Raw genomic sequence first — 27,578 nt, 5'->3', positions numbered from 1 at the left:
ACTATTGCATCCTCGTGCCACTTCTTTGTTGTTTTGTAATTACTGATGCTGATATTTTTCTTCTGATAAGTCAGTGTCAGTTTAGAGATACTTTCTTTCAGGATCAGTCACTGGAGTTGGACTTGGAGTTGGTGGTGTATGTGCTGAAACCTCATTTCATAATTCTCGGTGCACAGGATACGTAGAGAACCAAGATTTTAGTTTTGGGTCAACGACTCGTGAAGGTATAAAATTGTTTACAAAAGAAAAGTCTCCGGCATCACTTTGGCTAGTGAAAAAAAGGTGTCCCGTTAAACAAAGATTTGAACCTTTTTGTTATTTTAAGATCACGCTCAAGTTTGAATAGGTTTTTTTCTATTCCAAAAGTTTTGAACTCATAGTGGACCTCCATTGCGCCGCTCATTGTATTATTCGACTAGCATTTATGTTGACCACATCAAGTCTCTAGAACATTGAACGAATTTTTCATTAAATGTTCTATAGACTTGATTGTGTCAGCATGTTATCTGTCCGTTATTTTGGTGGCCATTTTCATAATAAAATTCCGGTCAATCACTGATAATTGGCATTTTAAGGTTGATACACATTTTATACGCCATGTACATTCCCTTTTCGAGTTTGCTTGTCCGGAAATTATTCTTAAATTATTCTCCATCTTTAATTTCTCCGGATCTTATTACTAGCTATATTATCGCAAAAATTAATCTCCTTGCTTTGAAAAAGGGAAACAGGTATTCATAAAAATTACCATTTCAAAGGATAGGAAATTTCCGATTAGGCTCAGAAAATAATAACACGGCTTAACATTTTTAACTTGCATGTTTCGAATTTGGTGTAGTTTTGAATCATTTCATTTCTATGAATAGACGAGTCGAGTTTGTTGTTTAATGGTATGGATTCAAAGGGAGGGATCAGTTTTGCTAGCTCTCGGGTGTACCATATGTGAACCCGTCATCAAGTTTATCTGAGAGAGTTAAAGCATGCATATTATACTGCATAAAGAAGCAGAATATCTAGAGCATAACCCTTGCTGGCGAAAATAAACTATCGTACAAACAAGAGACAACTTATTTGATATTTTCGCTTTCAGATTTGCTCCTGGAAAGATATATTTCAATCATCTAGTAAAAGAACCAGAGGAGTGTAAAAGAAGAACGTTTAAAAACAAAAACAAACGAGGACACACGTCAGCCAATCAGATGCTCTTATCTCCACCAAATAACCAATCACAATCAGTCAGAGGGTTGACGAAAAACCCAAAGCGATCATAAAAGATGAAAGTCAAGATATTATACATCGTGTTGGCGACTTTTGTTGTCATTTATGTATTAACGTTGACGGCTATGTTGAAGAGAAATGATATCGAGATTTTGTTGAGCAGTCGGAGATTGGTTTTATCGTAAGTTTTTCACCATTTTGACCGAGTCGATATCTAAGATAGATACCCCAGTAAAAACTAGGACTTTTAAACAGTCTTTTGAATGTTTTCACGGGGTTACTTACTACTAGCCGAAGCGGTTATCCTTGAACTGAACAGAACATTGAAGCAAGCAGGGGTTCGAACTTGACTTTTGATTTCAGACGATGATGACACCATTGATCCTTATTCGACTTGATATGTAGAGGGAGGGGTTTCAGAGGCTTTATAACAATAAATCTATCTTTTTCAAAAGCTTAAATTTCATTTCTGGCTCTGATGATGCTTATAAGCGTCATACAAGTTTTATGGTTAGAGCGGTCAAGCAGTAGGAACCTTTGTGGTGAGTGCTAAAGAGCTGTAAAGGATCTATACTGAACAATCATCATTGCTTTCTTTATCACAGGGATCCAAAGTTGCATGAGGAGGATTTACGACATTTAGAGATTTTGCAGGAACTCAATGAAGTTGAAAAGAAGATTGCCAAAGAAGATGGTAATATAATTGATGACCAACAACCACAAGAAGTGGTTGTAGCGCCGCTTCTAAAAGGAGAATTACGCCTCAATAACCAAGGTGGTATTGAAATACGCGGCGAAAAACCAGAACCTAAGACTTGTAAAGCTGAACGGAATGTCGTGTTCTTGAAGACTCACAAGACAGGCTCAAGCACTGTGATTAATGTCTTTCAACGATATAGCGATCACCATAACCTTGAGATGGTTTTACCAAAATTACCGACTCATTTATTTAAATGGCCTAATAAGTTTAATCATAGTTTTGTGTTTGAATATAAAGATGGTGATAGATTCAATCTCTTAGCCAATCATGCTCGTTTTCATAAAGAAAACATGGCAGCAATGATGACTCGACCCAGTCTTACTAAATTCGTTACCATTCTCCGTGAGCCGTTGTTTCAATTAGAGTCTATGTTCTCTTATTTTAAATTTCATAAACCGTTGAAAACAAGCGAGGAAAATGGATTATGGGAGTTTTTTAGTACAACTGAATCTGACCGGACACAACTTGTCCGAAATTTAAAAACAATGAAAGCTGGGGTCGTTAAACATTTATTGAAAAATCCAAGTACTTTTGATCTTGGCTTTGATCAATGGTCTGAGTATCCTGCCAATGTGAGTCACGTGATTAAAACAATGGATCAAGATTTTAGTCTTGTTATGATATCTGAATACATGTTAGAATCGATGGTTTTGTTGAAAGACGAACTATGTTGGGACTTACAGGATGTTGTCTATTTTACGTTGAATAAACGACCGAATAAATTTCGCAAAGATGTCGGACCTAAACGTGAGACCGTGCGACATTGGAGTCGAATCGATTATGCGATGTACGATCACTTTAATCGAACATTTTGGCGTAAGATTGAACAAAAAGGTGAAAGTTTCCAGCGAGATTTAGAAAAATTGAAAGATATGATTCAAGATTTGGAAGAAAAATGTTTGGATAAAGGAGACCATGTTGATGAAACACAATCTTGGTTTGAAATTGAAGGATACAAGATTCGAGAAGAAGCACGCGGTACTGATTATTATGAACTTTGTAAGAGGTTGACGAGATCAGAGATCGATTATACCATGATTCTTGGTGAGAAACAGAGTAGGGATGGTTTCAAAATGCACGGGAAAACAAGAGAACGTTATGAATCATAAGGAAATTCAGCCGATAGACATCAATTATTGAGTGTCGTGTTTTTTTAGATTTATGGGAATCATAGGATAACGGATGCGAAAAAATGAAACAAATATTTCATGCGAAGAAGTTTTATTGGAGAAACAGAGAAGGGATGGTTTCAAAATGCACGGGAAAACAAGAAAACGCTATGAATCACAAGGAAATTCAATCAATATACATCAAATGTCGAACGCTTTATCAATGATTAAAATTGTCGAATAAGGGATTTCATTCGAAGAGCTTTTCTTGATTTTATTTAGAATTATTGGGCTTTTCCATAAAATTTTCAATACGGGGGTTGGAGGATAACGTTTTTTTGGAAATTTACTACCGGACATAGTGAATTTTGACCCCCCCCCCGGACAACGGATTTTACCATCCGGACAAGCATCAGTTGACCCACCGGACATTCGCAAAATTACCTATCAATAGAGCAAATTTGCGCCCAAAACAAGGCAAAATTTCGCTACCCCCACCCACCGGATAAAATATCCAATCCTCCACCCCCCATGTACAAAAATTTTCTGAAAGAGCTCATTGTATGTAAGTTTTTCTAGTTTTTCTTTTGTTAGATCTTAAATTTTACAAGATTTAAGTCCGATTTATCAATTCTCTGGGATACAGAACCCTCTGGGGATGTTTAAATATCTCAGACACTGGAATTATTTAACTCATAAAAATTGGAAAAATCGGAACCTTCTTTCTGAAAAATAATTAATTACCGAGAAAAAAAACAACCGCAAAATAATTGAGAACTAAAATAAATAAAACTGTTAACAAAATATTATTATCAAAACTAATTATTTTAATCAAAATTCGTAGAAATGTATATAAATTTAAGTGAACGGAAAAAATAATCATTAAAAATTGTGTTTTTTACTTGTATTATTTACAAACAATCCCACCCAAGACCCACTTCACAAAACTTCACAAGGGAAAAATTCCAAGTAGACTTTTCGGACCTACCTTTAGGTTCCTAGTAAATACCTCCCCGTTGGTTAACTTTATGATTTTTTTTCCAATCCCACGGAACTTATTAGGACACTCCTGTTTAATGATTTTTGAAAATATTTTCAGAATTCTAAAGAAAAGCCCCTTATTTTGCCCTAAATGGGTTTAGTCTATAAGGAAATTTATTTTGGGGTACTTAGAGATACACATTCTACACCCCCCCCCCGTTTTTCGAACTGTTTCATCGTTTACTTTTTGTAGATATCCCGTGACCTATATTACCCTACATACATTAAGTCCAGAAAAAAGCGACGCTCACAAGTGACCAAAAAATTTAGCTAGTATAAGAATTCATGGAACAGCTCAAATGAAAAAGGAACCGATAAGATTTCTGTCGAAGTAGAGAAATTCCTGTGGTAGATAAATTTATTAGTAAGACGCCATTCTTCGAGTTGCATTTTAGTCGATAAAATTGTTTAAGAATAGTCCCTGGGATCGCTGGAAATAGAATCCTCATAAAAGAAACATATCAAAAAGTGCACTTCAACACTACAACTACAGTTGACGCTCTCTCAATTTTCAAGGAAAATTAGATTTCATCCAATAAGGGAACGTCGAATTAAAGAGCGTCAACTGCAGAAGTTTACTACAGTCAAACATGGTTTATTTACAACAATAAAAGCATGTATATAAAATTTTATTTTCGTTTTAAAAAAATTGTTTAGGAAAATTGCGTTGACCCAATAAAAGAGGTGCTGAACAAATTTATCAATCTAAACTATCCTACGTCATCACAAATATTCTGACTGGCAGTTTTCGCAATAACCATCCTCGTACTCAACTTGCCTCCATCCACACTGTATACATTTATACTTCTTGGTGTTACCACGTCGCAATTTTTCAAGTGTATCCGACGGCGGAGCGCCAGTCTCAGGGCCAGTGACTCGTTTTTTTAAAGTAGATAAATACTCTGTTCTACATTCTTTACAAAAATCACCTTCGTTTTCAACTTTACGCCATTTGCATTGTCTACAACGAGCACTTATTCGACCTTCTTTGGTTAGACGTTGGAGTGTATTAGCGTCCGCTTTGTGATCTGTGGCGGATGAGTTCGGTTGAAGGTGTAGGGAATGGTTAAAACGGTTGACAATATCTTTAGTCGTTATTTCTACTAGATTAGTTGAAGGAGTGTTTGATTTAATTTCCATTTGTACTGTTTCAGTATTCAAAATCATTTTAGGTGCAACTTGGTTCGTTTTCACCGTAAGAGATCCAGCAGTTGCGATCTTTGCGCAATTATTGTTTTCAGTTTTGTTTTGATTATTCAGACGTTTAATAAGTTCGCTTGCACTCGGTGTGCGTGTTTCTTTATTCGTTACTTCGTCGGTGTTACTCGTATCATCGTAAATTGTTTGCGGTGTATTTACAATAGTCGGGATTTTATCGGTAATACCGACAGTTTCCTTATTTGTTGAGTTGACAGTCGTTTTATTTATGTCGTTTTTATGTGAATCAAATTTCCCACCGAGACGTTCTTTGAATAAGTCTTTATCGTTATACTCGATGTTGTCGTAAATACTTCTCGCCTCTTGTCGTCGATCTTTCGGTTCCTCGAGCATTCTGGGTATTTCTTTAGGTGTGGAATCAGACAAATTACTCGATACACTATTGACAGAACCGGAGCGGGTAGTCTTGGTATCGTTCAAGGTCGGATCAAAAGGTTTCCGTGGATGTTCTATATATAAAGGTTTTGAGGAGCTCGAACCGTGACTTGATACACTGTTAAAAGATTCTGAACGCGTGTTTCTAACATCATCTTTAGTCCTGTCAAAAGGTTTTCGAGGCTCGGGTAAAGTATCATTAAACGAGGTTGTGCCGACAGAAGATCTAGATTCCTCGATTGTCTTTCGGTTTGCAGGTAGTCTAGATTCTGACGCATCACTGGACGTCCTGCTAAATGTTTTACGGTCCGTGTTAGAAACGTGATAAGAGCTTGTAGGGGGAGACGATCCCTGTCCTAGCCTCCTAATTGAGTCTGGTCGAAGGGAATTTTGTTCTCGAGCTTCGGGATTTGAAGACGTAATGTAGTTTTGAGGTTTTGTTTCATAGTCTGAAGAGTAATCCCTGTTTCGTGTAGAGTCCAACTCCAGATGGTCAGGGCGTGTCGGGATATCAGAGCCAGCCCGATTTCTAGGATGTTCCGAATCGGGGTATCTACCAACGGTCACAGATTTGTGCGTTTGAGAAGGTGGGTCATCGTAAGTCTTATCTCCAAAGTTACCCCGATTTCTAGTTGAATCGGAATAGTCCGAACTGTTGTATCTACCGACTGTCAGGGATTTTTGCGAATGCGCGAGGTCGTTGTCGTAAATGGTTGTCGGTGAATAGTCGTGGGTGGGGGATCGCCCTCCAGTCGGTATTTCTGGCTTTTGAAGATTTTGTGGGACTTCTTTCAATAGCCTGTCGGTATCATCATCCAATCTGTTCTCAGACGTTTTTGAATGATAGTCGTCAAAATAAGAGTCTTCCGGCTGATGCTCGTTGTTCGGTTTATCGACGACCCATTTAATTGATGGACCACCGCCACGATGTGGATTCGGTAAGGTTTGAGAGCCGTAGGGTGGAGGTTGTCTGTAACCACCCGTGTTTGAGCCACCCGCTCCTTGGGGTGGAGGGAAAGCGCCCCGTTGGCGTGCTTGCTGTTGAGGAAGAATCCCGAAGCTTGCGCGACGGATGCTGTCAACACTGGATGTCGTCCATTGACGTTGTGGTGATGAAGGTGATGGGAGATGCGATGGTGGCTGGTGGTTTTGACGAACACGTTGGAGTGCCTTGAATGACGAAAATAATAGTGTAATAGGGAATAAGTTTCAAAACAATTCAAAACAATTCTTCTTTTTAAGGTGTTTGAGACTTAGGCAAGAGTTCGAGGTGTTAAAACGGAAACACCACTGGTCATTTCCCTCGGGTTTATCTGGGTTAAAAAAGAAGTTTAAAATGTAATATTTTCAACATTGAAAAAGCCGTTTATAATTTCTTTTCTGACCAATTTGTCACTTTTTGAAAAATAAATTTCAAAATATGAGGATAGTCAAAAGAACATTTTCTGCTACTGATTTGAATAGAGCATGAACATAAACATTCTTTACTTGGTGTCGTGCACTAATGTTTTGCTGGTTAATCATGTCATGAATGTCATGTATGTTCTGTTGTTGCTGTTGGCGTGCAGGGATGGGCGGTGGTGGCGGGTTGTGGCGTTCTTCTTCTCGATCGTAATAGTTTGGCGGTCTAAAAGAATAATTAGTGTTTATTAGAAGAGGGATCGTGTGAAAATTTAGAAATCTAACAACTCTGCCTAAGGTAGGAGGACATCTTGGAGAGCTTTCATTACAAATTGGCATTCTTACTATCGAATACCGTATTACTTCGAATAAAAGCCCCCCCTGCTTTTAAACGCCTCCCTCGAATAAACGCCCCTCCTAAGATAGAAAAAATTTAATAAACGCCCCGGGCGTTTATTCGAAGTAATACGACACTAATTTTACCTTTCACCAAAAAAGGTTGACATTTCTACACGAGAAGAGCGACAAATTTTTTGGCTTCACTTGAGTTAGGAATTTATCAAAATTAACATAAAAATAAAGACGGGTTATAGCGTACGGCATTTGACGCGACGAAGTAGACGGTTTAGACGACGTTGTCGAATATTCGCTGATTATTGTCCCGTCCGACATGCTACTGTATCCTGAGGTGGAGTTCGCACGTGCAAGCTCGGCGTGATTATATGGAGAAGGGACTTCGTCTCTTAGGAAGGCATCGACTTCGTGTTGTAATTGTTGGCTTTTGACAAAGCTTTGGTTTCGTTTGGAATCGACGTATTGTTGGAGATCGGGACTGATTCCTGGTACTCTTGAAGCATCACGGAAAGCAACTAGATAGAAAAACATACATGTTTTAGTGAACTTGCCGTAACTAGTTTCGTTTATCACCACAAAAATACTTCAGGGCAGCAGAATGATAAAAGGTTGAAATTTGGCACATATCAACTTTTAGGGTCTAGTTCTTGATTTTTCAACAGTAACACCCAATTATACTATCTGACTACCTAACCCTGTCATCCAACAAGAACAATAAAAATCTTCATTGTGTAAAGTCTAAAGGTTTGAGATATTTTGCCTGCAGAAACCTTCGGTGATCTCAAGTAAAACCTTCAAATATTTTTGAATAATTATTTTCCAAAGTCGAGATGTCACAATTCGAAATTTCTAAATATGGATGGGTTTTAAACAGTTCTTACGTTGAATTTCTATTATTGTTTTCTTACTAAAGGTCAAAAACTTGAAACTTTGGAAAATAGTTAGGCAAAAGTATTTTGAGGTTTTGGTCAGGGCGAAAGAAGGAATCCAAATGCAAAATAACTCTATCTGATTATCCCTTTAAGAAAGCAAGCTAAGAGACTTACGTGTAGCCTCAGTGCACCATCGTAGAGCGTAAAGAAGGTCTCCTTTTCGTTCACACACTTCAGCATTTTGCATATGCATCTCACCACGACTCAATAAATCTTGGAAAAGTGCTATAACAGCAGAAATGAGAAGAATTGAATCAAGAACTAAACAAATTGAGAATCAGGAATTCTAATGAGGGAAATAAACTTTTCCATTCCAGAGAAAACTTTCCTTTTGGCACTTTAAGGAAGGATAAAAACCAACAGTCATTGTAGGTACAAAAGAAACTTCAAATTATCAAGCGGTCAGGCTCCAAGTTACTCTTATAGTAGCAAATACAATAAAACCTTGAGGATCAACTGAAAAACTTTATGAACGACGAGAGGGCCTTCAAGGGAGAAAAATAAAAAAAGGAAAATTACCCAATGCTTCAGCATTTTGTTTATAGTCATCAACAACAACAGGCCTACTATTGAAATGAATCAAATCATTCCTGGGAGGTGGTTGACTGTGCTGCGGTGAGTGGTCACTCTCACTAAAACGATCTTCAATTACAGGACTACTGCGTGACGATTTCGACGTGTGACCATTTTGATGTCTATGTGTTTTGTGTCCGTGGCTTGATTTTCCTAAATTGTCTTTGTGCGCTTCTAAATTTTTGATTTGCGTTTTTGGCGAATCTTCAGATGGCTTTGAAGATAGATTTTTGACGTTCTTCCGTTGCATTTTGGGTGAATCTTCAGGTTCGCTGTTTGAGAGCATAGTGTGATGCATTTTGGGACTTCGCGGTGGTTGCCGGGATCTGTGCGGTGATTTTGGACTGCGAGGAGGCGGTTGTTGCGGCGTTTCCTTTGTATGGCTTCGCTTATTGTATGGTGAGGTGAATCCTACATCGGCCGCTACCATGGGCGCTTCAATGTCGGGAGAAGGGGTACTGGCGCTTTGTGTTTTCGTCTTCGAGGACTTAGGATTTTTCATCGACTTGAAAACGTTTCCCACTCGTTTCTTCATCGATCCTGATCGTTTGCGATGTGACGAATCCACGAAATCGTAATCGCCGTTCGCCATGTCAACTATTGAATCGGCAGAAGCACTACCTTTCATGTTTAAGAGAGCTTTAGGTGGACGACTATACGATGGATCATCATTTAGTTTAGTCACGTACTTGTGGTCAAAAGTGTCAGTTAAATTAAGACGTGGACTTGGCGCTGGAGAGCCATTGGAACTCCGAGACGAGGTCCGCTCGCTTGTTTTGTCAGGCGACGGTAACGGGGAGGAGCGGTTCGACGTATGTCGGTGTTTCTTGTGTTTACGGTTTTTGTGTTTCGAGCGGTGTGGCGGCTTTACAATTGGATGGACTTTGAGAAGGACTTCTTTGGACACAATTTCTGTTATAGGAAGAGCTTGTTCCGTATTGACCAGAGAGCCGGTACCATTTGTAAAAACGATAAGAAGAGGCTGGAAACGAGTTCGTTCGCATTTGTGTTTGACGTTCGACCATGACGGACCAATCTGGTGAATAAAAAAACATGTTCAACTTTATGATCAGTACGACATGATACCCTATATTCTAGGACCCACTGGTCTTCATTTAATCTAATAGATCGGAAAAAAAACCGATCTAGTAAGGAGAAATATAGATATCTGTGTTTTCCAAGGGACGTCCTTAAATATAAGGTATCGTGCCTCATTGATGGTGGGTGTAATGGAAAATATATTGAAAATTTGAATTTGAATGTCAGTTGAAATATCGGCAACAATTTTACTGTGATGACTTAAACCATAGCCCGATAGGACTTTACGGTCATACCAGAGGATGGGGTACGTTAAAGCTAAGTTAACGGTCCTTTTTGACTGGATACCGCCAGTAAGGACCTAGAGGCGCTACCCCCCATGCTACATTTGATAACATCCATTGAGGAGGTTTAACCAGGCATACCCTCCCCAGTCGTGGCTGACAATATCCCGCGATGGCCCTATAAGAACTATGAAACTATTATATTTTTGTATTGAAATGAGACGTGAAGATATAAGAAAGTAAATAAATAAAAAAGTTGCATTCTAACATATATGATTCTAATTTCACGTGCTATACACGTTTTTTTATAAGAACATTAAATTTTTTTGAAGCCTTGGGTTGTTCTTAGCTTTTTGAGTTTTAAGCCTAAAAATGTTCTTAACATGTTCTTATTTTCGCCATTTTCAGAGTATTTTTGTCAATTTTCTTATGAAATCTATGAAATGTTCTTAGCTTGTTCTTAACATTTTGGCTATCGAAGCCTTATGTTCTTATATAGTTTGTTCTTATAAAAAACGTGTACTAAAAATACATTCACGTGCATGTACAGAAAGTTTAATCGACAATTTACAAGTAACGACCATTAATAAACGCAAGTGTAAGCACAATCGGGAAGCATAATTTTCTTCCATTCCTTCGAATGTATGACTCAGCCCCCAATGGGAGGCTTTGAGCTCATATAATTACAAGTTACAAATCACAAAATCAAGAAATGTAGTTCTTTAAAGAGATTCTTGAATTTTTGACATTTTTTGAGCCAACCGTATTTCTTCAGTCGCGGCGCTCTTAAATTGTTACGACTATAAAGCAGTACATTTTTGGTAAACAAATTCGTCGGCAAAAGTCAAAACGGCGATCTTGATCAGCTCCCTTAGAAATGACCTTATTTTCAAGGAAAGATCTTGTGCTCGAAAGGAAAGACCTTGCTCATTTTTATCTCACTGACGAGTGACGTTAAAATGAGTCATTATCACCAAGGAAATTAACAATCGAAATTCCGTAGAGATAAAAAAGAGCGTTATTATGTAAAGATAGAGGACAATCATTTGAAAATTATCAAAACGAAGCTCGCGAGGAATAATTAGAATTAAAGCCAAACGAAATTAAAGAGATGTCAGAGTTTTTTATATATCTTGTCAATGGATTTTTTTTGAATACCTAACACCAGGGTACGTATTGGTCGGGCGTTCTTTGTTTATGTAAAAAAGCGCATTTCTCAGCTTGATGCCTGTTTTGTTGAGGAAGGGATGTTTGTTTAAAATTTCATAATGCCCGATGCATTAATGATTAATTAAGAAAATTCAGCAAAAACATTTCTCCTTTGTGAGGCAGTTTTTGTGTTTTTTTTTCTGAGACAGTTGTCGAGTTTATTTTTATGAAACTTCAAGCTGAAAAGGCTGGCTTTTATTAAAAGTGTGATTACTCACAAATTAATTAAAATGAGAAGTAGGAAGCTGTGAGAGCAATACGGAGAAGTGCAAATCGAGAGTAACTCGGTGTCCTGTGTTGATTAATATTTCTCCCCCGTTGAGGTTTCTTAGTCTGTGATTACTCATCCTTTCATAACATTTTTTCGTCATCGAAATAAGAGCTTTTCTTAAAGAAAAATACATAAGGAGCGAATATAGTTAAAAAGAAGGGGGAGCAGATAAGTCAATTAAAGAAAAATTAATAATATCAACGCTCTGCTCCTCTTGCCATATTATGCTGCGTTTTGCATTTCATATGGGTGTCTATGACTGATATGAGAGATTAACTGACAGATTTAATATACATTATTGGTTATTCGATGGTGTGCGTGTGTCGCGTGGAAAGTGCAGAAGAAGACGAGGTCAACGTGTAGTATTCAATTTGTCAAAAAGCTTTGAATGAAAATGTGTTTGGTTTGGCTTTGAGATCTTTTTGCTTCTGGGGAAGGGTCAAGAGTTTGAAAGCATAGACGATTATGTAGTAAAGATTTTGGGAACTCTGTTAGAATACTGGTTAGAATATATATCATTGTATAGGATGCAAATTTCCAACTAATAACTTTCAAAATTTTCAAAGCCTTCGGATGTTCTCAATTTGATGAATTTTAAGCCTAAAAATGTTCTTAACATGTTCTTAAATTCGCCATTTTTTGGATATTTTTGACCAATTTCCTAAGAAATAGTGTTTTTGAGTCCACAAAGCCTTAAAATGTTCTTAACTTGTTCTTAACATTTCAGCCAGCGATGCCTTTTGTTCTTATATAGTTTGTTCTTATAAAAAAAGACGTGTAATGAACATTTATGGAATTAGCGAAATGTTCGGATAGTCAAAGATTCAAGATATTCACTCAGTCATTGAAACTTGAATAACTGTAATTATAAAAAAGAATCGAGGTAAGAAATAGAGGGGGGGTGCACACTGAATAGAATATTACGTATCTGTGGTAATTAAAGATGGCAAATTTATGTGAAATTGATTTTCGTAGATGATTACACGCTTTTTTTTTATAAGAATGGTGTAAATCCATTTCATCATGGATATTCTTAACTTTTTTGGAAAAATTTTTGGGAAAATCATCCTAAAATATTCTTACAGTACATTCTTAGGTTAGGATCCTAATTCATACTAGATTTAACATTTAGTACATACGTCTCAAGCATAAAATGGCACTTTTGTAAAAGGAGTGAGCCGTACTTGAGGATAATTTTATAATTTATATTTGAAAATGCTCTTAAAATGGCATTCTTAGCTTCAGTTACCAAATTCCATGATGGTGATATTCTTAGCATATTCTTAGTTTTTTGACCATTTTCATCATGGACATTCTTATAAAGTGTACTCTTATAAAAAAAAAGCGTGTAATCATAATTAAATGAAAAAGATAGGACAGCGTTTGAAAATATTATAAATTAATGAAAAATGGAGTAAAAAGGAAACAGAAAGGCAGACAAATATACACAATTCGAGATGTGGGTTTGTTCAGTTAATTGTTGAAAATCTTAATCTAGACAAAGTACTTTGGGTAGAGAGCGTTCAAAGACTTGTACGAAATTTCGTCTCTATCAGATCCACCATGAGTCATGGATACACGTTTTTTTATAAGAATATCCACAATTTTTAAAGCCTTGACATCCATAATGGGATGGGATTGGGATGTTCTTAATTTGTTCTTAATATTCAAGCCATCGAAACCTTATGTTCTTATATAGTTTGTTCTTATAAAAAAACGTGTAATCTTTTAAAATTCTATTTTATTATAAATTTTATTATAATGTGTTTAACCTCTCTCAGACGTAAAAAAAATCATAAATAGAAAGTAAAACAAGAAGAAGGATACTGGATCAACCAACACTGTTAAAATGAAGAAAAACAATTATGGTGTGCAAGGAACATCCAAAGATCTGGAAGTGATCACTGAAGAATCTGTCATCCAATACTTAAATGAGATTCTCGATATGTATCTAGATGAACCACCCTTTAGAGAACCGCCTTTAAAATCACCACCCTCAACACCCTTCGATGATGAAATGTTTTTCTTCGAGAAAGAGGGCGAACCTTCGCCACAAGGACAATCACCCGATTCAACGACACAGTTGAATCGAAAAGATTCGAAGGTCTTCGATATACATTACTCCAATAATGGTAGAGAGCGTCAAAATCGAAGGGATTCGAAAGAATCGAGAAAAAGTCGGAGGGGAAGTGTTGAAATCAAACAACACTGTGCAAGTGACAAAACTCGAGAAGCTCGAAAACAATCGAATAGAGTATCGTACCCTGGATGTATCGATAAATTATGTTCGAATACAGCAGATCGATATCATTACAACCTTCACGAATCAACACACGAAAAGTCATTTAGGAGAGTCGATAGTATCGATTTACATAATATCGAGTCCCCTCAACAATCTTCAAGTAGTAAAAACGATGAAATACAACCTAAACCAAGACTGTCATTACAAAAAAATCGAGTAAAATCGAAAGATGAAAATCGAAAACTATCGAATGCCAACCCCGATGACATACAGTCAAGAACGCGATATTCGATTCAAGAGACGCGAGTCGTAACGAGAAAAACGACTGTATCGAACAATGCTAATCGAGAGAAACAAGAACCTGAAACCGACGAAATAAGGGCACGAACATCTTCGTTAAATTTGAACAAAAATCGTAAAAAATCGATCGACGAGATTACGCAACGACAATTAAGAAGTCGTTCTACAGTCTGTCGACCTTCTCCGAATAGGGAATACACCATTTCGTTATATAAAACGACAGACACGGTCGGCAAAAAGTCGGGACTTGAACAAAGTACAGAGTTAGTTTGTACGATGCAAATGTCATGATATTTTTTTCAGTTTTATTGTGGAAATTGAGTTTGTATCTCAAAGAAATCAATGATCCATTTTTCGGATCAATTAATATAATATTTCACTATTCCCTATCCCTAGGTTGAATAGGATGCAAGTCCGTGTTGGTATCAAAATAGACTAGCATCAAATTCTCGTCAATTTAAAAATCTGGATAACCCAGTCTCATCAAAAAAAGAAATATTTATCATTTCCTTTTCAATGCATCGTTGCAAAAGCTATCAATATTCAATTTTTTCATCGGCCATTACTTGTTCCAATAGAGACCTAACTGGTCGGCATCTTCAAATAGTTTTTCTAAAATAGGTTTCTCCCAGGTTAGATTCATCTCCCCATCCTCTCTCAAAGAGTTATCCGGCATCTATCGCTCTGACGGTAATTCAATACCTGTTTTTCTTATAACAACACCCGAAATCTTTCAAGCCTTCAATTGTTCTTGACTAAAAAAATTCTAAATCATTCTTATTTTCACAATTTTGAGAGTATTTTTTGTCAATCCATTTAAAAAATTGCGTGTTTTAAAGCCGATTAAAGCCTTAACTTGTTCTAAACATTTTGGCCATTGAAGCACCATGTTCTTTTATGGTTTGTTCTTATAAAAAAATGTGTAATCCCTTGAGTGTGTGGTTACCATATGGTAGAAAAAGAGATTTTGCACTTATAGTTTAGTCTGTTAGACCAAAATATCATAACAATACTTCAGTTTGTGAAAAAAGCATGAAACTTGGCACAGACATGCACAATTGTATTCTGAACAAAAAAATTGACAGAGACATGTCTGAAAACCACGTGACTGCTGACGTCAGCACTTTTTTGCTGACGTCATGAAAATTATTTGAAGGTATCCAAACCATCAAGTATTATATACCATTGGAAAGAAAACTCGATTCTGAACAACTTTTTTGTTTACAGTTTTTGCTGAAAACGAAGCCAATAAAAGTTAGAAGCCTCTGAAGTTGACTTGTGACGTCATCAAAATTTTTCAAAAAATTTATAGTTACAAACCACCAAGTATTATATACCATTACAAAGGAAATTTTGTCCTGAACAACTTTTTTGCTTACAGTTTGTCACGAAAATAATGTCAATAAAAGCTATTGAGTGTGTTTTGTAACATGGCTAAAATCGCAAATATTTAGGGTACAAAACTGATAGACGTCTAAAGATGAAAGAGGATGCTTTTATATCTATAGTAGAGTAACACGAACAAATCTAAAGGTTCCTATCCTCCCGCACAAGGACCACCAGATCATACCGCCAGGAGGAAGGAACCCCAAATGAGCTTACAAAAAAAGCAATAATGACTAAGAAATGAAAATATATATAAAAAGAAAAAAACAACAAAAACTAACTACAGAAAATAATAATTGATAACAAAAAGAAAAACAAACAAAAAGAGCTAGGAGAGAACTTGGATCATAAGACTAGAATAACGGTCCCCCAAAACGTCCAGTATCGCAGATGAATTTTATCGTTATGCTCAATATATCATGATTTTGGACAACGCTAAATTCGGGGTCACCATAAAGAAGTATTCTACACAAGGTTCTGGGATTAAATTGAAACAAAGTTATGTCAAGTTGAAGAAGGCTGTCAAACATAACAAGTCTGTCGTTAGAGTAATCAGAGCAATGCACCAAAAAAATGCTGTGTTGTTTCGACTGAATTTGGTCGACAGTTGCAAAAAGGGTCGACTGTGTCAGCAAAATTGTGCCTGAACTTATGCTCACGAAGATGACTGAAACCAACCCTTAATCGGTTAACCACGCCCTTGTTGTCACTAGCTTTGAAAACTGAGTTAGCACTGGGTCTGAGGAATTGGAGAATTGCTTTCTTAAATGACTTAATAGTTGGAAGATTCCATATATGATCTCCGAGGTTATTCCATTCATTTATGCAAAAAGGAAAAGAAAGAGGCACGATAGCGCCCGGTTCTACAGAAAGGTGCCTCGAGTGGTGCTTTTATCCTTCGCCCTGCATTGCATTCTTCCTCTCCTCTCTGGGGAGGAAGAATATTCGTAAGATAAACAGGAGCAAAGCTTTTTATTATTTTATAAAAAAATACGAGTCTTCTAGTTAACCGCCTGTTTGCCAGGCTTTCAAATCCTAGCTCAAGGTAGATTTTTTCTCTGGATGTTCCTCTGAAGCATCCGGTTAGTGTTTGCTGTTGTTTGGAAGGAACCAATTTGCACACGTGAAGTATTATAGTATTAGAATGTAATCTTGCTAGCAGCTGCGTATAAATTCTTTAGCGTTAACTTTTATTTCTGCTATTCATTTAGCTTTTTGAAATGGTAGAAAATAATGCAGAAGGTATAAGATATCAAATGAGCCAATTTGAGCTAGTGGAACCAAAAGTCGATTCGGATGATCCTGAAATAGCGCACCGCGCTGAATCTAAAAAATTGATTTTATTTTTGATATAATCATTACTATCGATGTGTTTGTACGATTTCTAATCCCATCAACCTTTGCGTTAATCTCTTTTGTACGTGAATTGCATCATTTGACAAAAGATACCGCTCGAATACACGAATAGACAAATCAATCAACTCGACAGCCATGGTTCGTCATTGCATCGAACTTGTCCAAAGTATCACTTACTCTCTGGCCCTGGTCAAAAGGTTATCATCACGGCGGATCAACCAGTTAACGCATTGGGGAAGCAGGTGCAGTGAATGTACAACGACAGATACAATGATGTCATCTAGATGATAGGTCCTCTGCACATCGAAATGATCTACATGGGTGCAATAGGCAACTAGATTGATGGCTCAGGGTGGTTAGAAGCACTAAAAAAGGCAAACGTGTCCGCACCAGGTCATATCGAAAGTTTCCTATCCGGATCAAAAGTGAAAAGAACGCGGTACGCACATCAAATATCACCTGCTGCCTGATTGGGTGAGACTTGCAAGAAAGGCATTTGATCAACAAACTACAGCTTCTGATTTTGAAAGTTGGAAAGCATCTTGCTTGTCAGAAAATGCTAACGCTCGTTTATGGTTTGGCCTGATCGATATGCAAGTTCTGTCATTCGATTAGCTTACGCAATGCGGACTTCACTTCATTCCTAAACAGTTGGAATCGTATATGTCAATAAATGTTTTCAATGGATCATACGCATTATGCCCCTTGGCTTTCAGTCTTCATCAATGATTTGGAAAAACTTGACACCTAACCGCGAAGCAAATTCGAAAAGGGATACTTCACCATCAAACGTAGTAACCGACCGTTTTTAAACATCGGAAAAGATCAGACCCATGAACAAAACAACAAGCTTGTCAAAATTTGTAAAGGCACAGTTGGTTTGCTTGACAACCCCAAAGCCCTACTTAGATGGTCAGTCAGCAACCCCATCATCGCTGAGATGTGCGGAAGGGATTGTATCGCGTCTGGTGAAGATGAAACTAACTTGAAACATCATGAAGATACTCCATCATTCGAGAAGCAGCTTCGTAAGGATGTCAATTCACTTGCAGTCGCCGTTGAATAAATAGGTAATCCGTTCATAGAAAAGGAAACAAACCTCGTTCAAATCTCATCCAAAACTGTTCTACCGTCAGAGGCTACAAACCATGTAAAGAAGGCCAAGAAGACTGGTAAAAATCAATTTTAAACCTTCATCAAAGATCGACATCAAAGCGAGAAGAAGTCCCTGTATGACGTGATTTCAAAGAACAAGCTCCTAATTTTCAAGCAGTCCAATCTGTCCATGTGAGCCAAATCCAAAGAAGGAACTTAAAGCTTAACTGCAGACAGGTGATTTATCTTTATCGCTATGAAAAAGGAGATCTTCAAAGCTTCTTTTCGCACGAGAATCATGGGTAACCCTATCGCCATCTCAGAATATGGCAGACTGAGGAAAGTGCACTGCCAATTCCGATTTTGTAACTTGTCTCAAGAAAGATGTTGGCGAACCAGACACGGAGGAACCTCAATTCTACATAAAAGTTATCGATGGACCAGCATTTGTGAATATAAACGCTCCAGTTAAGACATCGACCACCTTCAGTTGCTACTCCAACCAAGATATTTTATGATCGTGAAATAATTATTAACGTAAGCCATTTTGTTACCTAGCCTGAAATTATTTTCTATCTCTTTACTTTACATTGCGTCAGAGGATCTTTAATACCTTGGTTAGAGTATATAGTGTTAGTGATTAGCCTATTAGTATTAGGTTTTCGTCCGTTGTTTCAGTTTTTAAGGAAAAATAATGGCGAAAAGGTAAGGTTTCTTAACGTAAATATTTTAATTGGTAGAAAGATACTGACTATTTTTGAAATTATGTCACAATCGTCCACTTTGACGTCTAGTTTTTATTGAATAGTTTTCATAATAAAATGTAAGCAAAAATGCATTCAGCATGAATTATCCTTTCCAACTTTATATACTGTAATACATGAGAAGATTTTTGATGACGTCATAAGTCTTCTTTAACTGTTATTGACATTATTTTCATGAAAAACTGTAAGCAAAAAAGTTGTTCAGGATGAAATTTCCTTTCCAACGGTATATAATACATGGTGGTATGTAACTATAAATTTTTTGAAAATCTTTGATGACGTCACAGGTCAACTTCAGAGGCTTCTAACTTTTATTGGCTTCGTTTTCAGAAAAAATTGTAAGCAAAAAAGTTGTTCAGAATTGAATTTTCTTTTCAATGGTATATAATACTTGATGGTTTGAATACCTTCAAAAAATTTTCATGACGTCAGCAAAAAAGTGCTGACGTCAGCAGTCGCGTGGTTTTCAGACGTGTCTCTGTCAATTTTTTTGTTCAGAATACAATTGTGCATATCTGTGCCAAGTTTCATGCTTTTTTCACAAACTGAAGTATTATTGTGATAAGCCACTGGACTATTTATATAAAGCGAATGGACATTAATATTACCTATCCAATGTTCTTAATTTCACTATTTTGTGAGTGTTTTGTGCAACTTCCTAAGAAATTGGGTGTTTTAAAATCCACAGATAAAGCATTATGTTCTTTTATAGTTTGTTCTTATAAAAAAAATCGTATAATCCCTATTACTTTGTTCAGCTAGCTTATAACATAAGCGTAAAGGAAACTTCGAAGAAGGGAAACTGCTTCACCCTAATTAAAATAGAAGCAGAACTCACCTTAGACACTTGTGCATCGTCAAAGAAAAGCCATTGTTTTTCACGAATGTTGTAAAAGAAAGAGGTGTAATGGCGCCCATAGTACGTGACCACGCCCGTCAGTTTCATCTCCACCCGTTTGTAATCCTCGTCCAAAACGTGGTCAAACAACTGGAGATAAAAAAACAATGTAAAAATGCGCACGTTTTACAAGATATCGGAAAAGTTGAAAGTGTGGAAAAAATCTCTTTAGGAGTTGCTTAACTTATAATCGTTTTTTTTTTATTTGTGAGAATTTTCTTTTCACAATTGCAATGTGAAGATTCAAAACTAATTAAAGTAACACTAAGTGAGATTCTAGCTAGTGTAAAGCGTATGGCGAGAACTATTTTGAGGGAGTTCGCCTGCTTTGATTAATATTCGCCGCCTTAAAATTATGCCTTGTAACAACCCTTCCGTTTAAAAGATATTTTTCTCGAACACCCTTCCCCTTTCTTGATTTTTTAGAAGGCTTTCAGAAAGATGTAATACACTACACTTTCTTTTTATAAGAGCATCCGAAATTTTTGAAGCCTTTGGGTTAACTTAACATGTTCTTATTTCCACCATTTTGAGACTATTTTTGTCCATTTTCCTAAGAAAATAAGTGCCTTAAAATGTTGTTCTTAATACCTTAAGTGTATTAATTTTGGCGGGGATTAAATTTGGCGGATTTGGCGGATTTGGCGGTTTTAGGCGAAATCCGCCAAATTAAATACCCGCCAAAATTTTCAAAATCGGTCAACCGCCAAATTAAATACCCGCCAAAATTAACAAAAATAGAATTATGTGAAGAATCACAACTTTTTAGTATATTTTTGAGTAATTTTCACCCATTTCAGTGTGACAAAATTTCCAATTCGCCAAATTAAATCCTCGCCAAAATTTCCAAAATTGATCAACCGCCAAATTAAATACCCGCCAAAATTAGCCTGTCGCTCAACCGCCAAATTAAGTACACGCCAAAATTAATACACTTAAGGTATTTTGATCATTGCTCAGTTTTATGTTCTTATAAAAATATGTCATAGCGTCAGCTAGAAAGATTTTCAGCTTCATGAGCTTTAATTTGAGTAATTGAAGCCTACCATTAAGATGAAGTATTCAGCCCCCACATTAAATGATGAGGTTTAAGCTCCCCCAAGCCAAGTACATTAGGTCCCCCGAATCTTTGAAGCATCTTTAGCCCCCACCCTTTTTTTGGCTTTTTGGAGGGTGTAGCGCCCCCCCCCCAACTAGCAGGGGGCTGACACTATGCACTGTATGAAGATGTCATTAGACTCAAAGTTTAACCCCTATTGATAAGCAAGATGCTGGTCAAGAAATTTTGAACTTACATCGACCATAAAAAGTCTTTCAGAGATACAATCCATCACGTCTACAATGTAGGATGAACTCGGTGAATCTGTGTCCCAAATTATACCGACTGTCACTAAGAGAGGGAACAAAACAAACGTCTTTAAGAATTTTAAGAATGAGCTTAAAGTCAGATTGGCAGTGCAGAAAGCGAGGTCTTGATCGTTATGGAAGAAATCAAGACACAGTTAAATCTTCTGTAGTATATAAATTGATCTTAAGCCTCCGCGCATCTTGATGGGAGAGAGGGCCTATACCCTAACTAAAAAACTAGAAGGATTCACGAAGGGTAAAAAGAATTATTTGCTCAAGACTCAAGATTGATGTCAATGACAAAGCTAATACTGAGATGGTTTAAAAAGTGAAATAATGCATGAAAGAAATCTCCATAGATTTATAAATCCCGAAGGGCTAGATGTCGAGCTTTCAGCCATCGCAGGCAAAACAAAGTGAATATCGGAAAAAATATTGTTGCTACTGTTTTCGAAAACCCGCGAAGCTTCTGAGTGGTCAATCGCTGAAATTCTATTGTAATGTCACGTGATTCGGGCAAGATTTCCTACCTAACAACAGCACACTTTTCAGCAAAAGCTTTACTTCTAGCCTTTAGTTCGGGCTTTATAAATCTATGGAAATTTCATGATAAAATTAAAAATGGTACCCAAGGCCAAAGGTGAGAAAGCTCAAACTTGCTATATGTCGCAATGCACAAATAATGAAGAAGTTAATATTAAATTTCTGCCTTACCCACATCTGGTCGATTTAAAAGTGTATTTTCAATTCGGGTCAAATTCTCTGGATGGCCTTTATACTTGCAACGTTTTTCATCCTTAAAAAAGAAAATCGAAGCATTAAAATAATTATGCAATCTACGAATAAAGGAAAAATATGATCTTAAAAAATATCCTAGACATGTCATTACCGAGAGTTGTCGACATCCCTCTTCTAATTTCTTCTTTGCAGGAGATATGACTAATAGGAAGGTCGGAATCGCTGATTGAAACTAATTTTCTTTGCTTAGCAATCAGTTGAGGAGTCCATCAGTGTTTCTGACCTTCCTGGTATTATTCCTATCTCTAAAGAAGGACGAAATTAGAAGAGGGATGTTGACATTAGACCAACTTACGGTAATATTTAAGTTCGGATGGGAGCTCCGATTTCCTTAGAATTTCTCTGAATTACAAAGCAATCACTAAATTCCATTTGTTTGCAACAATCTGAAAAAGCTTGTCAACAACAACCAAAACCAGATTAATTTTGATACAACCTCTTTTAAAGTGATTGTTCCAAAAAATTTCTTCAACTCACCGGACACGGTCTTATGTCACCATATTGCGATGTTCTCTTAAGCAAGTCACCCAAAACCAAAGGTCTTTTCTCGTGTTGACATATCTTCGCTTGCTGTCTGTGAAGAAGAAGGAACAAAAAAAGTTGGTGAAAACGTTAAAATTAGCCTCAAAATACTTAACTGATACTACACATCACGACAGGAACGTCTATTCAACTGTGACTTTTTTTCGAGTGTTTGGAGCTCGATTCTCAAGTATCGAACAAATTAAATTTTTTGGAGCGTGTACCTCACCAAAAACCAGGATTATTTCATCCCATTTTTCGGGGACACTTTGATGGTTTTCTTAAAAAAGAAGCCTTTTCAAGTGTTTTGATGCAAATTCGACAAGCATAAGCTTCAAAACTATAAAGTGACGTAAAAAAATCTGGGCTCCAAACATTCGAAAAAGTCGGAAAGTGGAATAAACGTTACTACGTAGAAAAAAGCCGTGACGTACGGTATAAGCTATAAAATTATTTCAGGGAACTGCAGGAAACGAGTAAAACGTCCGAGTTATGGTGGTGGTGGGAGAACCGCCTGCAGTGAAAGCCATATGTGATATAGGGGGATGTAAAAAATCGATTCTACACTTACACAAGAGCGGAGGCAGCAACGTAATAAACAAATTGATAATATGGCTTCGGTTCACTGGTCGCCTTGCACTTGCAAAATGTCTGAAATTAAGATTTGCGATACTCAAAATGAAACCGAGCTATTAGAATTTTGTTTAATGGCCCACTGTCGAATAAGCTAACTGCACTGGTACAACTTTAGTTTCTTTTGCATCCCTCCTAAGCCCATTTGTAAAAAGTCAACACGTAAGCTTGGACTTTATTAACGCGATAGGCGTGGCTTTTAAAAATTACCATGGCTCAAATTTTGTCAGACGATTATATTTAACACGACACAGGTCAATTCACGTTTAAACAAAACATGTTAATTTTGTGTAATGAAGTTATATTGAGATATACCTGTTCGAGAATATGATTGGCAAACTTCTGATGAGGAATACAATGGGGGACTGAGCACGACTCTTCTGCTTCGTTACGTGCCGTGTGGAAATGAAGTCTCGTTAAAATGTTCTCCTGCAAAAGAGGAATGAAATAGTTGATCAGAAAAGGCTTTGATGAGATTGAACCTGATTACAACGTACGTTCGATAAATTTCCTCCCGACTTTTAATTTCGCGCGTTTAATTTTCGCGCACCACATAAAATAGGATATTCGCGCTACCCTTAATTTTCACGCATCTTGTAATTTCTGAGATAAGTTTAGAATGTTTTGGCAAAAGATATAAGTAAAGAAGACAAACTATAAATAAGTGTTGTTTTAAACACATTAGAATACAAAGAGCAAAATCTAGACTAGATGAAATCTTACAAAGCATTCGGCTGCATCATCCATTCGTCCTAATTGAAATCTGCGTTCATCCTAAACACGAAAAAGAAAAGAAAACTATAGAGCAGACCAAAGCAAAGTTTTTGGCCTCAGACGTTAATAGACTTTAAACAAAAAATCAGGCGAGTTTCTTTTAAGTTTGCAGTTCTTTGTTGGATTTGGAGACGAAAAAAGTCTCTTTTCAGCTCTTTTAATACCTCGCTTAGACGGACATCCGCCTGAGACGGACAGAAGAGCTTTGTACTATATACTTATTTTTTGTACACTGATAGACGTTTGAAACATTGGAAATGAAGGTGTCCTCCTTCTATCATCATGGCAGTTTATCGTTGTTAATTTTTTGTCTTACAGAAACAGTTGATACAGTTGATATAAATCAGAGACCATGTTAAAGATAAAAAACATTCCTAAATAACGAAAGAGTGCCCTTTTTACGGATGATTATGGAAATTCCACCTCATTTTGAGCTAGAAGAATCTTTGTTCAGTAGAAACAGTCTGATAACAAACAATGCCAGAATAAATCAAAACACACGTACCACAAAAGCATTAGCCATGGCAAGTCGCATGTCATCTGCTGCGATAACGGATTCGTCTGAACCTTCCAATTGCTTGAACACTTTCTGTGAAAATTGAAAATGAAAAAAAGTGCATAACCAATCGATTGATATCATTGATACAGTTGAGGTTCTGTAATTCACTTCAAGAGGAATTAGATTTCATCGAATAAGGGAGCATATCGAATAGCCTTGTTTTTGTTGCTTATGGGAGTTATTTGTTGACGGTGACTCTCAATATTATGGAAAAAAGGAGCGTATCGAATAGTTGAACGTCGGATTAAAGAGCGTCAACTGTATGAGTATTAGCTTGACGTTAGAAAATAGAAGTAAATATCCATCATAATTCCGGAAAAACTGGCCACTAAAGTATTGTAATAAAATCTAAAAGAAAAATAAAGCAATCAGCAGACCCGAGAGTGAGGGATTCGATCCCCTTTTCTATTTGCGCTAGACGTAGGAGATTGAATATTTAGATGTTGCGCATACTATCAGCTCGTCCCAAGTTCTCACCGCTTTGATATCAGAATCGGATCAGATCTAAGAAACTCATACACTGAGTTTTGGTGACCCAACTAAACCGTACCAGTACACTCTTAGATTGTAAATCGAATGCTCTACCGATTAGCCACATGGACGCATCGGATTTTTCCAACAAAACTTAAGGTGAGCCAGTTTGCGACCGCAGTCGAGTGCGCCACTCCTTTCACTTGATTTCTCCACTGACTTACTTGGAGGTTACTTGAAATCGATTTTTCTCAATACTGAGACAGAGTGTGACACGACTGCCATTGTGTTTAAATTCAGCTCTCCCTAGGTCAGTGTAACCTGAAACTTACTCTTAATTTTTCCCTGAATCACTGAGTATCAAGCATAGAGGCATCAAGTACTATTTTGTACTAAGCACGAAGTCTTTTTAGCATGACCCGGCCGGTGATTGAACTCATCAAGACCTTGTACACCGTATCTGAATGCTTTATCTTCACGCTAAGACCGCTTAAAACAGAAAACTTACCTTGAGTGAACAGAAGATGCAAGCGTTTTCCACACAAACATGACCATCAAGTAGTCGAAAACTTCTCCGAAATACATTCACATGCCACAAAAGCTATAAAAACAAAAAAATTGAATTTATGTCGCTTAATTATACAGTTGATACGCTCTAATTCGACGTTCTACTATTTAATCTACTCCGTTATTCGATAATATTGAAAGTCACCGTCAACAAGAAACTCTTGTAAATGACGCCCTTCCATGCGATACGCTCTCCTTATTCGATGTAAATCAAATTTCCTTGAAAATCGAATTTGAGAGCGTCAAACTGCACTGTGGTTTTATGACTGACTCCAAATCAAATTTGAACATGAGGGAAGGGGAGATAAGCAGCCGGACAAATAACCAGGATTGTATGTACCAAAAAGAAATAGAAAGTTTGTTGACATCATTAAAAAGGATCCAGTAAGGTAAATATATATCAGTAGTTAAACAGAAGCAAGATATATAGCTAAAGTATGAATCAAGAACTTGAAAGAAAATAAAAAAGGTCCACCATAAAATCCTAGAACAGAAGGAGTAACTACGAAACTATTACATTTTTGACTATTCTTTACTAAACCAATCAATTTTTTATCCATTTTAAAAAGATCATGTACCCTTGTGCAGCATTTCACAGGTATGGCGGAACGACGATCGTAAGAAAGGGGAGACTAAAGGCTCAAAATGAGATAAAATTCGCTAGGAACTTGAGAAAAAAATCTCAAGTCTCCCCAGTCTCCCTGATTCCACTGGGCCTGTTTCATTGTTAAATATTGTCAAAATTCATGTAAGTGTACTAAATTAATAAAGACGTTCATACCTGAATAGCTGCATTTAGGAAACAGTTATTTTCTCCTGGTCCGTTGACAAATCCTTTACTGGGTAAACATATTGACATTCGACTTTCCAACCGTGGTCTTGATACGTGAGATTTCAAGTCATTCTCAAATGAAAAGGATTTCGGGAAACTTCCCAGTTGATCTTCCAGTTCATCTTGATAAGCTGCTGTCTCCATTGGATAGAGAGGGTGGAATTCTTTTAGGGTGATGTGTCAAATTTTATTGCTATAAGCATTTTTTATTTAATATTTTTCTCGTTTCATTTTTGTATAATTGTCTTTATAACATCTAAATTAGGGAAAAATAGAGAAAACTAAAGTCCATTTGCTGTGAGTGTGCACTCTATTCTGTTTTACCATATGGAAACCACTCTCAAGGGAATCACTCTTAACAACGCTGACATGGTTTCTATATGGTAGCAAGAAGAGTGCACGCTTAAAGCAAATGGACTTGAGAAGAATATTGTTCAATCCCACATTTGCTGTAAATGGGCTATTCCAGAAATAGTCTGTACCCCCTATGTCGAGGAAGTGTGACGTCCACGGTGGTCTGGAAAATAGGAAATCCAGGTTTTTTGAGTGTAAAAATCGAGGGTAGTCAGTAAAATAAGATGGGCAATCCAGGGTAGTCAGTAAAATAAGATGGGCAATCCAAGGTCAGTAAAAACGAAGTTAAAAATTCAGGGAAGTCAGTAAAATGAGGTCAGAAATCCAGAGTGTTCCTGGAAAATTGAAAAAAAATCAAGGGGGTTACCTAGTTCCTATAAAAGACCTCCTCAACATAGGGGGTACAAATCTTTTCTGGAATAGCCCAATACTAAACTAATAACGAATATACAAAGCACATGATTTAGTACTAATATCTAAGGCCTGACTTTAGCCTCATGTTTCAATTCTTTTACTGTTGGCCTCAAACATGTAAATTTTCAAAATATTCCTTAAACCATAACTACAGTAGACAGACAAATATATCAAAATATATTCCCCAAACATCAATAATTATAATATATTGAAAAATTCAACAAAGAATGAACTGAAAAGTATAAACACATAAGAACTGCTATAAAAGGTTACTCTTGAACGACTGCAACTTTGATCAACTGTTACATATACAAATCGTTCCTTATTCAAACAGACATATCCTGTTATTACAAGGGACCACAAGAGTACAACACACAAATTTTCTCCTACTACTCAACAACAGTTTTAAAACCATATATAAACAAATGTGATGCAAAGAGTACTTGATGTGTTGACAGAATATTTTAAAAGATGTTGTACTTT

At 36.8% G+C, this 27,578-nt stretch overlaps 2 protein-coding genes across 2 annotated transcripts; one reads left to right on the top strand and one right to left on the bottom strand.

Annotated features, from left to right (window-relative positions):
* The first annotated feature begins 92 nt into the window (after positions 1-92).
* Positions 93-3,957, top strand: LOC136809449 (galactosylceramide sulfotransferase-like). The gene is made up of 3 exons (XM_067065979.1): positions 93-224; positions 1,091-1,399; positions 1,824-3,957. The coding sequence occupies exons 2-3, from the start codon at positions 1,275-1,277 to the stop codon at positions 3,085-3,087; spliced, it is 1,389 nt and encodes a 462-aa protein (XP_066922080.1). The 5' UTR covers positions 93-224; positions 1,091-1,274; the 3' UTR covers positions 3,088-3,957.
* On the bottom strand, positions 3,790-26,585 carry LOC136809448 (uncharacterized). The gene is made up of 15 exons (XM_067065978.1): positions 26,277-26,585; positions 25,437-25,529; positions 24,404-24,487; positions 23,848-23,898; positions 23,440-23,553; positions 23,063-23,142; positions 22,447-22,543; positions 21,886-21,967; positions 21,120-21,214; positions 19,765-19,914; positions 8,928-10,017; positions 8,523-8,633; positions 7,721-7,991; positions 7,210-7,348; positions 3,790-6,891 (listed from the first exon to the last, which is right to left on the bottom strand). Exons 1-15 carry the CDS (start codon positions 26,469-26,471, stop codon positions 4,852-4,854), a joined length of 4,692 nt encoding a protein of 1,563 aa, XP_066922079.1. The 5' UTR covers positions 26,472-26,585; the 3' UTR covers positions 3,790-4,851.
* Between the last annotated feature and the right edge of the window lie 993 nt (positions 26,586-27,578).

The sequence above is a fragment of the Clytia hemisphaerica genome, unplaced genomic scaffold (genome assembly GCF_902728285.1).
Source record: "Clytia hemisphaerica strain Z4C2 unplaced genomic scaffold, Clytia hemisphaerica genome assembly, whole genome shotgun sequence".
NCBI lineage: Eukaryota > Metazoa > Cnidaria > Hydrozoa > Leptothecata > Clytiidae > Clytia > Clytia hemisphaerica.
Note: the sequence above shows the minus strand (reverse complement) of the source record. Positions and strands in the feature narration are given on the sequence as shown.